The sequence below is a fragment of the Pagrus major genome, chromosome 17 (assembly GCF_040436345.1).
Source record: "Pagrus major chromosome 17, Pma_NU_1.0".
Lineage (NCBI taxonomy): Eukaryota > Metazoa > Chordata > Actinopteri > Spariformes > Sparidae > Pagrus > Pagrus major.
In genome coordinates this window covers 8,687,847-8,707,095 of record NC_133231.1, presented here as the reverse complement: position 1 = coordinate 8,707,095, position 19,249 = coordinate 8,687,847, and the positions used below count along the sequence as shown (strand labels likewise).

At 45.3% G+C, this 19,249-nt stretch overlaps 1 protein-coding gene across 1 annotated transcript in view; it reads left to right on the top strand.

Annotated features, from left to right (window-relative positions):
- Nucleotides 1–11,914, top strand: part of LOC141012524 (teashirt homolog 1-like) — a 34,484-nt gene extending 22,570 nt beyond the window's left edge. Inside the window, exon 2 of the mRNA XM_073486031.1 lies at nt 7,075–11,914. Coding sequence (XP_073342132.1) covers nt 7,075–10,610 — 3,536 coding nt within the window. The 3' untranslated portion in view covers nt 10,611–11,914. The remainder of the gene's footprint in view (nt 1–7,074) is intronic.
- Nucleotides 11,915–19,249: the final 7,335 nt, after the last annotated feature.

Here is a 19,249-nt window from a genome sequence, read left to right as displayed (position 1 = left end):
ATGTCTCCCTGTGTTGTAGCTGCGTGCATGTGTAAAAAGCGGAGACGGTAGTGCTTGCAGCCCAGGCTTTGGTGTAAGCATTCGTGTGTGTGTGTGTGTGTGTGTGTGTGTGTGTGTGCGTTTGTGTGAGAGTTTTGTGCATGCACAGTAATGGAGAGTGATCTTGGCTGTGGCCCACAAGCTGCTTCTCTGAACTGATCTTTGAGTTGGGTATAAATAGCGCTTGCTCTATAAATAAAACAGCAGCACCTTTCACACTCACTCTCTCGCACTTACCCACACACACACACACACACACGCACACACTTTCAAAACCTGCCCACATGCCTTTTGGATCTTACACCTGCCCAATAATATGCACAAATATATAGACCTCCCATCAATCCATATATCCATCCTGTGGAGGTCAGATAGAAGGATGTCTGTGGGACATATTGACATATTTACATGAGAACATGACCTGGGCCAGCTTAGCACTGTCTACCTGCCTGACCTCTGACCCCACCTCACTTTACAGAACAATAATCTTGTTCACATCAATCTATAGTGCGCTGGTATTTAGCTGATGCTGTTATTCAAAGGAGCTTATAGCATGAGCCTGAAGATCTTCTATCACGATACGATGCCCAAGATAAAGATGGTATCACGATTCAGCAATTCTGTGATACTTGATACAGTGAAATACGTCATTTAGGATTAACAAAAAAGTGCATAGACTTAGCTTAGTGGTCCCACCAAATCACAGTCCGCACCAATCTGCCGAACATTGGTTCAACCGAAAGGGGTGGTCTCGGTCCGGATCGAACTGAACCAGATTTCGGTTCGATTATACTGTGAAAACATTATTTGGGAATGTTCAGACTTTTGGACCAATTACAGGAAGTTACAGCAGGTTAATGGTCAGAACCGGAAAAAGGAAAAACAACGCAAAAAAACAAAATGAGCCATGGGAGCACTTTGGGAAAGGAGGAAAACAAAATTTTGACTGACATCTGTGAAGTAAAATTGTCAGGGAATCTGGCGTTAGTACATCAATAAGGTATCGCAAGAGGAAGTGATGTGACAACCTGCCGTATCAGTATCTGATAGTCTTATCAGCAAACATTTCAATGAACTTGAACTCCTTTGGGAACAGACCAGTCTCTCAAAGCCCAGGAAGATTTTCTCCCATCTTTGTCTGGCCAGCAGTTGTGCAGATACAGTATGGACCAAAGTTTTAGAAGGACAGACTGGCAGGTAATCCAACATCGCCGTCCTGCTTGCAGTGCAAAACACACTAACAAACTGCTCTCCAACAGATCAGCGCGTTGACTTTACATAATGCTACCGGCCTACTGTAAATCAACATGACGTGAAGTGTTTGCACGGAGCCACCAGCGCAAACGATCACTGCAACGGCTGCCGCTTGACTCACTGAATATCTGCCAATAATACAGAAATTCACCACTAATCCTGTTTGCACAGCACTTATTCACATTCACACCACTTTCTGCGTCAGTCCATTATGTAGCTGTGTGTCTGAAGAACAACACGTCCCATCCGCTGCTGTCTGCTGAGCTCAACTCAGGCTCCAAGTGTTTTTGAAACAGGGTGGAGGTGGGGGTGAGAGATAAATTGGTACAGCGAGCTGGAATGCTGCAGCAGTTATTTAAGGCCCTGTAGGTGCTGCCTAGGCCATATGCTCCCATTATTCCGCTTGGGAGGGGCCCATGTGGGCATGTGAGCAAGGCTGGAGAGAGGAGGAGGGAGGAGGAGAAGGGTGGGAGGCAAAGAGAAAGAGGGGGAGTGAAAAGAGAAAGGTAGCTGAGGAATTATTTTAAGGAGAGCCCCCCTATCAAGCGTAGGAGGAATTTTAAGAACGGGATACCGGGAGAAGCCTGAGATGAGACGAGAACGAATTAGCTCCTAAAGTAAATGATCGCCTTCACCCTCAATATCCGGCTCTTTCACCGCCATCTTTGCATAATTCATCTCGTCAAATTTTGAGGTGTGACAGAGTATAATTCACGAACTCCTGAACTTTTCAGGTTGATAGCGTCTCCCAGGTTCGGGCTTCTCAATCATTCTCATATCAGGGAGCCACACTTATTAAGAATCGGCGCGACACGCCTCCTCGCGGGTGCTTGCTTTTGTTGCTTGTTGATTTTTCACAAAAATATAAAGGGATTTCCACAACTCGATGCAGCTTATGAATATATGACTGTGGCAGTGAGAGTGAAATACGATCAGGATAATAAAGAGTAAATTGTGAGAGTAAACTGTGCCCCATTCAGACTCCGGATCCACAAAACTTCATTTTGTCAGCTGTAATGGGTTGATTTTTCAAAAAAGATCTTTCCTCCAGCAGATAGCTCAATATTTATCTGTTAGGAAAACAAGGCCCAGCTGCAGCTTTGTTGTTAGCTTCATATCTCTTGTTTCCCTCTCTTTTCTTCTCCCTATCTGTACAGTCTCTTGTCAAACTGAGGCCTGTGTTCCTGATCAGGGCATTGCTCTCATGTTAGCCGCTTCACGGGAAGCACATCCCAGCATTCCCTCTGACACGCCGGCAGCAGCATTACCATAATTGGCTTTTCTACATGACGGGACAGAGGAAATAATAATGTCATTTTATTTACAGCCCTCTTGTCCCGGTCCGAGAGCTATCACCCACTCCTCCCCTCCTCATCCCTCCTCCATCCTCCCTCCTCGCCGCCGCACTCTTTCTCCTCTCAGCACATACACCCCTCCTACTCCTCCTCCTCCCCCTTTCTCTTCTATCTCATCTCCCTTTCTCCCCCTCTCCCTGTGCAGGGCGCGAGTCTCGTTCTGCCACGGCGTGTAGGTCAAGCGATGGCTTTTTGATCAGCTCCTGTCCAAAGCCATCAGGGTTGAGAGGCACGTAATGGAGAGCGGGGTGACAAACAGAATCTGGGGAAGGAATAAGACTGCCAGTTTCCTATTAGGGGCCGGCCTAAACGGCCTCTGCCCCCCCCCTGCACCCACCGCCTACCCTCCCCAGCATTCTCGGCTGCGAACCCACTCCAGCACTGCCTAAATCACATGAGTGAAGGGGCCCGTGATTGGACATTAGTGCCGCAAATGACTGCCGTGATTGCCCCCTCTTCCCAAACTCACATCAAATAAATAAAGAAATGTGTGTAAATAAATAGAAAGAGGGGTGTTGGAGAAATGGGGCTGATGGTGGAGGTGGTGGCGAGGGGGAGGCTGACTGGTTTCATCCCCTTCTTTTTCCTCTCTCTCTCTCTCTCTCTCTCTCTCTCTCTCTCTCTCTCTCTCTTTCGTTTCATCGCCTTTCTGCCTTTCTTATCTGGTTTGTTTGGCTTTGACAGCGGCCAAATGGTGAAGCTCCGCGAGCCTGACAGAGAGTTTTATTGATTTAACAACCAGCAGACTCTCAGCAAAGAAAAGGGAGAAGGCAAAAAAAAAAAAAAAAGAATGGGCAGGGCGGAGAAAGATAGCAAAGTTTTGAAAAGGAGTGATATGTTTCTGCTCTGCTCCTTGCCAGAATGCTGACGTGTCTGCTGGTCGTATTTCATTTTGTATCATTTACAAAAATCAAGTCGTACAAAAAAGTCGAGCCGCGTGTGAGGGGGAATGTTTTGGAGATGATCAGCGCTTAGGTCGATCGCGGTGTCCCATTGTGAGGCCCAGTGTTGTGTTGAGGCAGGACGCAGGGCGTTCACCACAGTCTTTTCATCACAAAAACATCATATCAAACTGACTGTGTGTGTTCTGCAAAATAGCACACGGCACACACACTCTGAGAGCTAGTGTTAAACCTGCACAAACCAGATCACAGGGTGCAAGTCTGTAATGACGCATTGCATTCTTTAATCTTTTTACTTTCGGGCACAAATCACAAGCGAGGGTGCTTCATGGGTACTTTAGTTTGCGCAGTCCTTCAGGAACGCTCTCATTTAAATAAGAATAATAATAAATAAGGCAGCTGAGAACAAAACACACACTCTTGAGCTCTTATCTCTAATCAACGAGAGATAAGAGTTCAAGAGTAAATGGGTCTCTTGCCCAAAGTATATCTGGTAGCCTGAGACATTGACTTTGATAACAGCTACTTTACAGCACCATAAAGTGTGTCTGTCAATCCATTTGTGCATTATGCATTTTTAAAAAGGCCATTATAACATCCAAAGGGGCTACTACAAACCCTTTCTGGTGCTTAACACATTTCATATCCCTTTTTATTAACTGTGTAATAACCATATGTGTAGGTATTGGGAGATGCACTAAGATGCTAATTCCTGCTTCCTCGCTGTGTGTTGTTGGTGATCTGGCGTGGCTGGTGGTGGGCTTGATCGCTGCTGCTTCTGACAGTGAGTCTGCAGTGCTATCCTGGCCACGCTGCCGCCTGTCTCCTTGATGGCGGCACGTCCCCGAGCAAAAGTGACAGGCGCTTTGGCGCCCGTGCAGATGGCCCTGCTCACAGCCATCACCCGCTCGGCAAACCAAACCGCCAGGGACGGCACGCCAGCCCTGCCCCTTCCCCAGCCCGCCCCCTCGCTGCTGGTGTTGCTCGGCATATGTGCGTCCAGGACAAGAGAAGGAGCTTAATCTAGTCGCTAGTCAAAATCACACATATTCAAGTTGTGGTGATTGGACAGATAGAGTTGATGTGTAGCTCTTAATATTTTTCCTTCCTCTCATGCTTCAGATTTTAGCATCCTGTCAGAATAGATGCAGCGTCTCAAAACAGATGGAGAGATCATTTATTTCAGACTGCCGTGTGCCACGTTTCATCACTGGTATTGTACATTTATGGTTTGCGAAACCGTCCACTTGCTGCCTGTGATTTTTACAGATGTCTGTCTCTGCCAGTCTTTTGTCTGTGTGCTTTTGATATCTCCCTCTTTGTTGTTTCCATGACAACATGGCAGGACAGGCATTGATTGACAGGGATCGTCAAAGGGTTCCCTGGCGACCTGCTCATTGTTCGAAGCCCCTCCCTGCTGCAGTCTGTGTTTTGTCACTCACCCAGGGATATTTCTGATCTGCTGCTTCTCATTCCTGCTGTCTGCGTGTGTGTGTGTGTGTGTGTGTGTGTATTAAGCACTGCCAATTATTGGGGTTTAGCTATTTTTTTTGCTGCAGCCAGTGAGAGGGACTCACATAGGTAATTCCTACTGTATGTTTGCACAGTTGGTGTGGGCTTGTAAAGAATGGATAGCCGTTCTGCAGGAAGCTTTGTATATTAAGTGGCTGATATGTATTGATAGCCTCCTGTTCTGGAAGCAGGTTAGCGAGGGGGAAGGCACTGTAACAGAAGACACTCTGCAGATGTGTTGTAGAGAGTACAGCACATAATGCTAATCTGCTGTGTTAGGGATTTTCAGGAGTTTTAGAAACTGTCTCGGTCTCAGTCTGTCAGTGGGATTGAAGCGCAGCCAGGTTCTCCTGTAGTGCTCTCATTTCACTGAAATCCTGTCAAGCGTTAGGGGAGTATGTTGCTCATTTGGAGAAGGGTGTATCAGTACACGCACAGCGAACTCAGACTTATAGGCAATATTATGGTCGGTGGGTTCAGGTTTGCACTGTAAGAGCAAACATGCATGAGCCGCAGAGTGCGTAACGTACACGCACGGGTGCGGGGAGGTGAGCATGCGGACAAACGCGCATCCGCAAGCATGCAGGCACTTACCGAGGCACTCACACGCACACACATGCACATCATCACACAGTCACAGTCGACGGTGCAGCTGCTCACCTCCCCCACCTCCTCCACCCATCTCCTCTCAGGCAGCAGTAAATGGTGCCAGTGTATATATATCAGGTATTATGTCCACTTAGATTATGATATGACAGGTTAGCGTGCCGTTTGAAGCTGACAGCACATCTGTTTCATCAGGAGAGACTGATACTGGCATCTAGGACACACATCTCACCATGCAGGAAGGAGATAAAGGAAGGAGCTAGGGGGCCGTCTTTCCTGTCTCCCTGCCTCCCTCACCCTCTCTCTTTCTCTCTCTCTCTTCTCTCTTTCTCCCTCTTCTCTTTCGACCCGTCTCCCCGCCCACCAAACCCACCACCTCCTGCTCACTTTTTCTTTCTCCCCCACATCATTCACTTCTTCTCCCTCTAACCACCTCCTGTCTCTCCTACTTACTGATGCACGCTGTGTCTTCCCTAGCATGCCCCATCCACACACACACACACACACACACACACACACACACACACACACACACATAGTCTAGCCCTCTATCTCATTTGCATTTATACATTTTACTGGTAAACCTGTTACATCTCCTTCTTGTTTTTTTCTCTTTCCCCACACCTCGATCTTTGATCTTGTGTTCGCTTTTCTTTTTTTTTTTAAATCTGTCTTTTGTGTTAAGCATCGTCCATGCCATTTTAGATCAAACAACAGTCGTAAATTTCGCAAAGCCTTCAACTCTCTTCCCCAGACCCTTTCCCTCTACAATCATCGTGGCATTCTCAATCAAGTTCCTGCTAATTAGCTCAAATGAAAATGAACTTCGGCTCATCACAGTGTGTTAGGAAAAGCTGTGATATCTCCAGATGAGTGTTTTGTTTCTTTCCCTATCCAATCGTTTGCATAACCTGAACATGTTAGGAGCTGAACTTCACCGACTGGATGAGTGAGAGGCAGTAAAGCTTGGGGAAGACAGACGGAAAGAGAAAGGGGGGAATTGAACATGCGAGCATGCAGCTGGCTAACAAGGCCAAACAGCCAGTCATTTCCTGGGGAACATGAGGCATGTGTGGAGGAATAGGGAGTTGGGAAGGAAAAGGACAACTGTCAGAAGCTCAGTGATTTATTTTTCCCTCGGAGGCTTTTTTCACCACTGGCTTTCAGAGCCACATGTGTGTAAAATACACACAAACTCATGCATGCATGCATACAGACACATACACACATTCACATTGGATGAGAATAAAAGCCTACATTTCCCATCATCGAGTATTCATTCCATGTTATTTTGACAGTGGTCCTGTTAGTGTGCTGTAAATCTTTAATTTCACTGAGCTGACCTCTTTTCCCTCTCTTCTTTCCTCCTCTGTTTTGTCTTTCTCTCTTGCTCTCTTTCTCTCCAGCATATATGCCCGAGGACGAGCTTAAGGCAGGCGCTCAAGATGAGGAAGAGCACCTGCAGGATGACGGCCTCTCATTAGACGGCCAGGACACTGAGTTCCTGTGCAACGAGGAAGAGGAAGACGCAGATGGAGGCCAGCCACCTAGTTACAGAGACTCTCCACTCAGCAATGGCACTAACCCTGACGCTGGATATGGGTCTCCACTCAGCGATGCCAGCGACCGACTTCCGGACTTCAAGAGCACCTCTTCCAGGGATGGTCAGGAGAGGGACGGCACAACTTTGCCCTTCCGCCCCAACAATGGCCTCTCTTTCCAGGATAGCCTGGCACAGATGAAAGCCGTCTATGCAAACCTCATCTCAGATGCCTCTTGGTCCAGTATCACAATGGACATCATGAAATCCAAGCCTGCTGCAGCTGGCAGTGTCAACAGTCCCCTCACCACTCCAGAGCCCGCCTCCACTGCTTCTGTCTCCACAACTACAACCACAAACAAGAGCAGTGTGGTCAGCATGGCTAGCAGCCACCATAATGGCAGGAGCTCCACCACCACTGTCAACCACACAGGCAGCGCGAGTGGCAATACTAATGGCACAGCAGCTTGCTCTGTTAGCAGCCACAGTGCAACCAGCAGCCATGGGAGCGGCAGTGGTGCTGCTAGTAATGGTGGTGTGGCCTATGACTGGCACCAGGCAGCGCTTGCCAAAACTCTTCAGCAGACACCCTACCACCTTTTACCAGAGCCCAGCCTCTTCAGCACAGTGCAGCTCTACCGGCAGAACAACAAGCTGTATGGCTCTGTTTTCACTGGTGCAAGCAAGTTCCGCTGCAAAGACTGCAGCGCTGCATACGACACACTGGTGGGTTTGACAGTCCACATGAATGAGACGGGCCACTATCGAGACGACAACAAGGACAAAGAGGAGGAGCAGGGAAAGCGCTGGTCCAAACCACGCAAGCGCTCCCTGATGGAAATGGAGGGGAAGGAGGATGCCCAGAAGGTGCTGAAGTGCATGTACTGTGGCCACTCATTTGAGTCTCTGCAAGATCTCAGCGTTCATATGATCAAGACCAAGCATTACCAGAAAGTGCCTCTCAAAGAACCAGTGCCAGCCTTGGCCACTAAACTGCTGCCCAGTTCAGCTAAAAAGCGAGCTATACAAGATGCTATAGTCTCCCCGTGCTCCCCAGACTCTATCCATGCTGGGAGTGGTGGGGGCAGTGTATCCCTCGGGGATGTTGGCAAAGATACAAAATCTGCAGCTAACCCTTATGTTACGCCAAACAACCGTTATGGCTACCAGAACGGTGCCAGCTACACATGGCAGTTTGAAGCTCGTAAAGCCCAGATCCTCAAATGCATGGAGTGTGGGAGCTCTCATGATACACTGCAACAGCTGACTGCCCACATGATGGTCACAGGTCACTTTTTGAAGGTTACAAATTCTGCCTCCAAGAAGGGAAAACAGCTGGTTTTTGACCCAGTGGTGGAAGAAAAGATTCAGTCGATCCCACTGCCACCGACCACCACCAGACTCCCTGTTCCCACTAGCATTAAGTCCCAGCCAGTTTCCCCTGCCCTGTCCTCTGGCTCAGAGGAAAAGAGGGAAGGAGGTGAGGATGAAAAGATTGAGGGTGGTGAGCCACTGGAGAGAAAAATCAAGGAGGAGAAAGATGACTCAGGTGAGAAATCTGAGACTGACACCACATCATATAAATACCTTAGAGAAGAAGATCTGGAGGAAGCCCCGAAAGAGGGTTTAGATATTCTTAAATCCCTTGAGAACACAGTATCCAGTGCCATCAGCAAGGCCCAGACAGGCACACCCACATGGGGTGGCTACCCTAGCATTCATGCAGCCTACCAGCTGCAGGGTGCCATGAAGAGCTCCACTACTGTTATACCCCCGATGATCCAGAGTGTCCACATGCAGCCAATGTTTAACAGTGGGCTACGGGGCCTGGTGAACGACCCCAACTCAGTCATCCACTCGCCACGGAGCCCTTCCTCCCCAACCCCACTCAGGAGCAATGTCACTGCCATGGAGGAGCTTGTGGAGAAAGTGACAGGGAAAGCTGCCACAGTGAAAAAAGAAAAGGAGGAGAAGATGGTGAGCCTGGAACGATGTCGGGCCCCGTCATTAATAAAATCCCCCTCTCCTGCACTGAGAGAGCAGCGAGAGCAGTTAGCATCTCCGAATGACCTTTCTGTAGGTAAACCGTCGGGTATGCGAAGTAGCAGCCCAGGCAGTGTAGACTCAGAGCTCATCTGCAAGAAGGAGCCCAAAGAGAGCCTAGTAGATGGCCACAACAACCATTCAAAGAACGGCTCTGAGGCTTGCCAATCCCCGGTAACTAATGGCAACAGTCTTGGCATCATCACCGATCACTCACCGGAAAGTCCTTTCATCAACCCTCTCAGCGCACTCCAGTCAATCATGAACACTCACCTGGGTAAGGCCTCCAAACCAGTAAGCCCAGCTGCAGATCCACTATCTATGCTTTACAAAATCAGCAACAGCATGATGGATAAGCCAGCTTTCAACCCAACACCTCAGGGCAAGCCAGCTGAGCCCATCAACCACTATCCGTTATATGACAACAGTGACCAGCCCATAGATCTGAGCAAACACAAGTCCGCCACTAACAGCAACAATAACAACAACAACAGCAGCAGCAGAGCGCTCTTGAACAACAATAGTTTAAATGGTAACAAACCCCTCATTTCCCTCCCTGACTCAGTCTCCTCTCCTCTGAGAGAGAATGCTCTGATGGACATTTCCGATATGGTAAAGAACCTCACCGGAAGACTGACACCTAAATCTTCAACTCCCTCCTCCATCTCAGAGAAGTCGGACGCCGACGGCAGCGCATTTGAGGACGCCCTAGAGGACCTCTCACCTGTGCAGAAGAGGAAAGGGAGGCAATCCAACTGGAATCCCCAGCACCTCCTCATCCTCCAGGCACAGTTCGCCTCTAGCCTGAGGGAGACGTCGGAGGGCCGCTACGCCATGACTGACCTGGGCCCCCAGGAAAGGGTCCACATCTGTAAGTTCACAGGCCTCTCCATGACCACCATATCCCACTGGCTGGCAAATGTCAAGTACCAGCTGAGACGGACTGGGGGCACCAAGTTTCTCAAGAACATGGACTCGTGCCAGCCCGTGTTCCTCTGTGGTGACTGTGCCTCCCAGTTCAGGACTCCCTCCGCCTACATCGGCCACCTGGAGTCTCACCTGGGCTTCAGCTTGAAGGACCTGTCCAAACTGTCAGCTGAGCACCTACGGGAGCAGCAGGCTGCCTCAAAGGTGATCACAGACAAAATGACATTCGGCAGCCCCCTGTCAGCCTTGACCACGCCAGAGGACGACACAGGCTCTGTGTACCAGTGCAGACTTTGCAATCGGACATTCGTCAGCAAACACGCAGTCAAACTGCACCTCAGCAAGACCCACGGCAAGTCTCCAGAGGACCACCTGGTGTTTGTCACTGCTTTGGAGAAACTGGAGAAGCTAGACAAGATAGAGAAGGTGTAAGTGGGGTCTCGAGCTGAGGGTAGAGACTGACAGCTGTGGAACTGATTAGAATTTCATTGCACTAAAATGACATTGTTCACAGTTACTGCACTGGGCCGAACTGAGCCGCCAGAAAAAAATCGGTCTTATAATTTTTTTTTTTTGTTGTGATAACTGCCTGACTGGACCATGTCTTTTCATGTTGATTTGTTTTTGTTTTGCCAAGCTTTTTTACACTTATTTTGTAATATATTTATATGCTATTTGTCTGATCTGTGCATGTATTTTAGTGAATCAAGGTTAAACACAAGATTTTAATCTTTTCATGGCAAAAATACAACTACTGCTTCAATGGTAAAAGTGGTGAGTGGAAAGAGAATTGGTGGAATAGAAAACTGTATAATACTTGATATGAAGAAGGTGAAAATTAAATGTATACACCAAAAGAATGAAAGAATACCCTGAAAGACTGAAGTAGCACCTTAGACGGTTGATTTTTGAATTTGTAAAGAGAACATGTTTTGAAATATCTTGCATTTGTCAAAATCAGATTGATTTTTAAAAGATCAAGGATTATCATTCCCCCCCCTCCCCCCCGCTCCTTTTTGGGTTCCTGTCACTGCAATGTTTTTGATGATGAATGGCCTGCTCATAAAACTGTCAGTGTATTAGAAAAAAGATCATGTGAACATTTGGAAAAACTGAAATGCTGCTTCTGGTTACGAGTCAATCAGTGAAAAATGAATGGCCGTCAGTATGCAAGTTTGCTCAAAAAACTTTTCCTTGTTGTGAAGTATCACCTTATAGCAATTTTCCAGTTGTATGGTTTGTTACAACTTTCTCTTTCTAAATTGTGTCGCTTTATTCAACTGTAAAGAGAACAGTCCGTTACATGTAAATGATTACAGTGAAATGTCAGTACTCCATAAGACATATCTTACCATTTGAAACGGCTCAACATTCTTTGTATCTTAAGGTGTGTGCATTCTCTAACTTTTATATTGTCATTTTATATACAAAAATGATAAAAAATAAAAACAGATGGTGTATATAGATATATGCTGTAGAGCTACAAAATGTCCTTTTTTAAAGAAAATACAAATTTAGCTTCTTTGGCTTGGTTTACAGAAATGATTTTAATTATACTTGCATCCAATTTGATGCATGAAATGGTGTGGAAAATAAATAAGCGATGCACAATGACTATACATTTCAATGTTTTATCGACGATATTGTAAAAAAAACAAAAACTTTTTAGCACCGATTAGTTTGTTTCATTTGTTTCTCAATTGTAAAATAAACCCCAAAGCAGTTGTTAACAGTCATACATTTGTGGTTGTGTGTTCATTTGTCATGGTGGTGCACCGAACTCAACATGTATTAAACTTAACTCTGTAGCGTTTGCTTGGCGGCAAATTAAAGCAATCACACCCGTATCAACTCCTAACACAGTGTAAGAGGATTTATTTTGTCGGTTAAACTTAGATCTGACATTTACATAATTCTTGGCTCACTTTTAGTACATATTTTGGGTTGTGCAACTGGCCTGCTTTCATGTTTACAAAAATTTAAGAGAAAAAGAAAAGTCACTGGTGTCATACTTAAAACTGATGACTGAGCCGCATCATACTGCTGAAGATTGTTATAATGATGAAGATGACGGGGAGGATAAGTCTGTAAGGGTGCCTATTGTATTGAAAGAAACCCATGCTAGGCTTGTGACTGGCCTTCGGAGGGCCCGTTCTGAAAGAATCAGTGTTATATTAACGACGGCCGTGTACTTTTGCCTGTCTTCTTGGAATAAAATCAGATGGGTGTCTGTTCTTCTTGATATAGCCTCCTGACTGGCCACACTGAACCCACCAATAATTAAAACAACCATTCAGATGATGCACAAACGGCAAGCTGTCCTTTTTCTCAGATCTGCTGACAAGAAAATACTGCGTCTGTTTTGTTCTGTGCATTTAAAAAAATGACATTGATGTTTGTGACGGGGACGTGACGGTGAAACTTGGAAATGCAGTCCATAAACAAAACTGAATTACAACTTCAATGTAATTTTTCAGTCACTTCTCATCAGTTGTTGACCCTAAGATTCCTGCATCCGTCACCAGAGCAGGAATCTGATGCATGTGGGCTTTAAATGCTGTATTTTCAACATACCAATCGGCATTTCAGTTCAGATAAAACAACATCTTTGCAGGATGAAGTGTCACTCCAGCTTCATTAGTGTCAACAAGTTTGTTGCCTGAACATTTCTGAGTTTGATTTTCATTGAAGGTCATTGAAAAAACGATGCTGTTTAGTGCAAAAAAAACACAAAATAAATGTTTGAAGAGCCCGACAGACAATCTCTGCACCTTTTTCACAAGTCAAGCAGCATCTCCGTCATGTTAGTCCTTCAGTCCCTTTTGTTGCACAGCTTTTTCTCCCCCATGTTTCGCTTTGTAAGTTTTCTCGCTTTGTGTGCTGGTCTGACTTAATTTAATGTACACTGCAGCCTTAACATTTAGTTTTACTGAGAACTGAGAGTGATTCATTGTGGCTTATGACCCCTTGCTGACCCAGAGTCCAAGGTAAGGGGCAAGTTGTGGGTCTTTCTTCAGGCAGCCCTGCAGGTAAAAGCGTCTGCATCAGGAATTTGATCTCTCATCTCGCCCTCATGTCTCAAGTTTCCGATAGAGTACTTACAGTACCAGCCTTTGTATGGATGACGCCATGCTGCAGTGTTATGAATTCCATTCCTCACACTCACAACATGTCTCATGTCGGCTGAGTCAGTCACACACACTCACTCTCCCGGCTATATTAGCATGAGTGTCTTTGTGCAATTACACACCTCCTCGATCTGGCTGCACCTCGCTGTGTTGATACACGGATTCAGTGACAAAGGAAACACAGGCAGAGGGCAGATTAGCCCGGCTGAAGATGCAGCTTCCCTCGGAAAGGGGCTGCTAGAGTTGGGTTATAAAACAAACAAGGCAGATAAACAAGCAACATTTGGAGGAGATAGTGTTCCCTGCACACCAGAAATAAAAAACACCTTGTAGGTTTAATACCCCACAGCTAAACCTGTAATTTTGCTGTGCCGTCAGATAGCTGCTGAGCCGATAGAGACTCTTTCCTGCTTTGTTAGAGATCAGTGCACTGTTTCCTGTGCGTATTCTATGTAAATTACATGCGATAATCGCCACGCACGGCACAATGCTGGTTCCCGTGGTGCAAACGGAAACCGAGGGTAGATAAACGCAGGCTGGGCAGATTTGCATAGCCTTTGTGTTTTGGGCGCTGCTGAACGTGAGCCCTGAGGATTGGTAGGGATTTCCTCAAGGTTTTGTATAAGTAAATGCCTGCTTCCTCTCAGGGCTGGGACCATTATGTACAGCAGACAGGGGTGGGTGTAGACAGAGGGCACAAACGGAATAACAAAATTACCTGGGCTGGTGGGAACACGGGGAGGGAGTATTAACCTGTATAACTCGCGTCTGCCTCTGCCTAGATAGAGCAGGGGTATACCGGTGTTTGCATGGGAATGTGTACTCCACCTTACACCCTGATTCTGTGCGTTAAATCAAGTGTGCTTTATACATGTGGGTCATCTGTTAGAGACAGAGAGGTGAAGTTAACTGCAGGAGGGCATGTTGATCCAGCGCCTCTGATTCTTCTCAGAAGTTCACCTCTAATGCTTCAAGGTGTGTTATCACTTCAAATGTATGCAATTCATGCAGCCTACCAGGCTGTAGGTACCTGTTTTGTGTATGAGAGCGGCATGACGATCATTGTCAACCATGAAACAAAGACAAAGCTCCTGCTGAGGATCCTGGCGTGCGTCTGCCGCCTATAAACCCCCCAACTTCGCACACAACTCCGACGTATGGTTTAATACCCTTCCAAAATACCTCAAACCAAACAAACAATGTCTGACAGAGAATCAACAAACAAAGCAACGACGACTGAGAGCCTTTGTACTGGATCACAAACTAAAGTCGGAGGAATCTGTTTGGATCCTGATAAAACGGCTCATTGTGGAAATTTCATTCGGGGGGGAGTTATCAGAATTCATGTTTTGCACAAGATACCTGCTTCAGTCTATTTTTATGATGATTTAAGTCAGTTTGAAGACTTGATTCAATTATGTCTCAGGTCTATAATGTAGAAGGTGTAGGTTCTGTGACAATTCTATACGGTCCATACACACAAACCAAAGAAGGGCTCTGTATAGTAACAGAACAGGTTGAGTTTGTGCAACAACTTTTTTGTTAATCTTGAGACTATAATCACAGACACTGAAAGGGGACGTATGCAATACTTACATTTTTTTTCAGAACAACAGAACCTTATTCAGTAAGTAACACTTAGATAAAATATGTAACATTTCCACATAAACATGTCTTCAAACAGCTGACCTCTATTCAAGGTAAAGGTGTGTTTCATTTGCTGGTCTGTCACTATAACTTTCAGAAAACATCAGTTGATATGTCATCGAGTGATGAAGGAAGTCAGCAAACGTTACTACACATAACATGAATAAAACTTATATACATTATCTCATCCATGAGCATTTCTGCCTGAGTCACATCAGATAGATTGTTACCTGCAATGTTGGTTGCTTAACATTGAAGACAACAACTCCCATGATCCCACACTACTTCACGACATCATCAAACTACGAGACCCCTAGCGACAGAAGTTACATACTGTGCTTTTAATCGTGTTAAAGTAAGGGTACTGGCAAAATCAGCTTTTTAACGACAATTTTATCAAACATGTGGCACCTCGGTAGCTCAGTTAGTAGAGCATGCGTCACATGTACAGAGGCTGTGTCCTCGCTGCAGAGGCCTAGGGTTTAAATCTGACCTGTGGCCCTTTGCTGGATGTCATCCCTTCTCTCTCTCATTCCTTTTCCTTTCACTCTTTTTAGAGCCTTGAAAATAAATAATAATAATTATTTTATCCAATGGTTCCTAAAATTTATATCAATTTGCATTTAGGTTCTGCACATGGCTTAACGTGGATATGCCTCCAAAGGCTTGATAGCAAAACCTTTTTTCAGGTTCTAGAAAACCATTAGTGTTAAAAGTGTTAAGCTTCACATAACACTTTTATGGTGCAGTAAAAGCATCTAAAAATGAATGCCTTTTCTGACCCAAAACAAAAGATCTTACCCATTTCTTCCAAAGATTTTAACCAGTCAGAGAGCTTTATCCCACCTTACTAGTTTTCTGCATAGCTTATATACAAATAACTTGATGAGATCTTTTATTTTCCTCTCGTTCATTCTGATATATTGAGGAAGTAGATATTGTACAAGACAGAATTTCTTTAGACACTTTTAAGAGTCATACTACATCATTTCAGGCACCACAGTGTGATACTCATGCGACTGGGAGTGCAGCACTCCGGCTGGTGTCAGTAACAGTGTATTTGTATTTTTTTGATGGACACGCGGCAGTCTTTCATCAAGGTGGGTTTATTTTGCAGTGGGAGGGTCGATGTGACAGAGTTGTCTTCGGAGAATGATGGTGTTTGACAGCAGCAGGCTAACGGATGCAGGAGATCATCTCAGTCTGCCAAGCCTTTAGTTATGATGTGGTGGTGGATGAGAACTGCAGGTGTGTGTCGCCAGGCCCTTCATCCATCACAAGCCCGGACAAAACACAAAGCGTACAGGGGGATGAAATGTCTCCTCCATCTTGGTAGGATGAGGGATGTGGTTTTAGAAAACAAGATGCGATACCTATCCATTCTGTTGTTACACTGCACTGTAATCTTTCTTTTTTTTTCTTTCATCCTTTTGTGGAGGAGGAATGGTTCTGTTTGTTTTTGTTGTGTATCTTTGTTTCTTTGACTCACATTTATCATGCTACACAGAAATCACGATATAAATTCTTAATCTCTGAGATTCCGACACGATGAACACTATAAATATACATGTTATATGTTACCTTGGCTGCAGAACAGCTAATCTATCTCTATTTGCCTGATCACCTGGGGACATGTCTATAGCTACAATAATAATCCATACATGAAAGATTAATGACACATTTCCCATTATTCTGTTTGTATATGTATGATTTAGCGACTGACCTCTCAGGGGTTTTTTTTGAATATGAGAACTACCACGTCCCTGTCATTTCCTATTTCAAATCAAAGAGGTCAACATAGAAAATGTCTCAAAACCAATTTGTGTTTCAAAAAGGCCCTTGAGAAATAGTGGCTTGTGTTGTGTTTGATATGCACAAAGACACTTATCCCTTATCTATCTTTTCAGAGAGAAAGAGAAGCAGATAGAGGGTGAAGTGCTCCAGGAATCAGTGCTGCCTCCATGAGATATGATGCTGCTTGATTTTGATCATTGACATTTGCTTTTTCATGCATCCCGAAAAACAAGGCCTCCCTTCCATTAAGGAATTATTCAAATGACCTTCAACAGTGCATGTTTTCCTACAGTTTTGTTGTGGGAATATGAGAACACATACTGACATCTCAATTACTTATGCAAGGCTCAGAGTAGGCCCAGTGGATGCAATCACCGTGTGTGCAATCCTCAGTCACTCCGAATCACAGAGGCTCCCGGACAGACACACATAATTCAGACAAGTCAGACAGGATTTGCATACAAAGACTAAAAACAAGAAAAAAAAAAAAAAAAAAGAGGGCATAAATAAAAAATGCACCATCTTGAGCGGGAAGAGAAGGTAGAGATTTGAGGAGAGGGGGAGAGCGAGGGACGGAGGAGGGGGGAGACCGGTAAATTGTTTTAAAAAGGTCTTACATGTCATGTTGTGTATGTAAAAGGGTCGGAGCGATATACAGAGCTGATACTGGCCTTTGGCATTTGGTTTTGCGTTGCATACGTCTGATTGAAAAACGATGCAGTTGCATTGATAACAGTTATTATTATTATCATTATCATCATTATTATTCGAGTTAATAATAATACAAAAAATAGTAATATTTAAATTTTGTACGAAGACTTACATTTCTTGATTTTTCCATTTTTAAAAAATGACTTTTTTGGACATTGAAGATACTTAAAGGTGCATTATGTAGTTTTGGGGGAAAAATTTTAATCAGAAGCGAAAGATCTTTGTTGACTGATTTTTTTCTACCTAAACAAACTAAATAAACAAACTCTTCTTTTTCATGACTGAATAAACTGAATAAACAAACTGACCATAAAGGACAACACAATTTCGTGCTGTTTTACGGACCCTGCCACCTTTCTGTCCTGGGGACCTTATTTTCCTCTGAGAACAGCTTGTTTATTCAATAATGGAATAAATAAATATTTCTGAATTTGAATTTCTTCTCTAAAAACTACATAGTGCCCCTTTAAAAATGCTAAATTCCATATTGGTATATTCTATTTAAAGGCCTTCAGTCATCAACCACCACAGCCTCACACTGGACCAGACACTGTTGTCCATCTTTATCCCCTTAAAACCTGAGTTTTTCCCCTTCCGCCCTTCTGGAGGTGACACACTGTCTCATCGTCGTGTGATGGGTGGGGGGGGTGGGGGGGTGGGAGTGGGAGAAGGGGTAGAAGGGGCTGGGGTGGTTGAGGGCAGGCAGAGAGGCGGGGTGGGGTGGGGTGCATTGGAGGCTAACCCAGCATCACGTCATTAGCGTTGCGCGGCGGAGATGCAGGGGCACCCTGACACATGTCACGGACAGCCAGCCGAGAGCCCACGTATGAAGCTGACACGCTGCGCATAATTTATCCCGTGACACGATCTGCATGCCGAGTTGTTGATCTGTTGTGTTTGGTTTGGACATGGGCGCTCTGGCAGGGAAGACAGAGGGGGGGGGGTTATTATGCAGGTGGGGGGGCAGGGAGAGGAGAGCGAGGGCGAAGAGGTGGCAGGGGTGTGTGTGTGTGTGTGTGTTTTCCATTGGCGTTGGAAGGCGGCATCTTGGTGTAGCACACACTGAAGGGGCGACACATTTGTCATGTCCACTGAGAGGCAACATATACATAAACAAGTGCATTCAAATTCACTAATCCACACACACAGACTGGAACACACACGAGCACATTCACGCTTTGCTGATATGCATGTAGAGTCACAGTGAAATCACAGCCATAATCTTGTCCCTTAAGACATCTGCTCAAGAGTGAAAATGACTAATACTGTTGAAGTGACCCTCTGTCATTCCATTGGATGTGACTGTTTTCCGAGCTTCAGCTGCGGTGGTGTTAAAGCACCGCTGACACCACTTCTCATCAGCGTCACATCATTTCGCTTCACTGACTAAATAAAGCATTAATTAGATTAATATGTTGATGGGTGTGTGTGTGTGTGTGTGTTGTTGCTGTCTGTAAATCAGTAAATACCTTAAAAAAATAAAAGCAACATCAAAGGCTATGGCACATATGGCGTGGTAAATTAGTAAATATGAGCACTTATATTGTAATATCAATTAGCTTATGGTTAGCCTTTAGTGTTGCTTGTGAATTTGTGTTGTGTGTGTGTAATTGTGTGTGTGTGTGTGTGTATGTGTGTGTGTGTGTGTGTCTTCCGAAAGTGCTCATCAACCATCAACTACTCCAGCCCCCCCACCCCCCCCACCCCCCCTTTGCCTGGCTCGTTTACATGAATTATGCATATGACCAGTCTTGTTAGAGGAGCCCCTCCCTCATCACACCCCTAATCCCT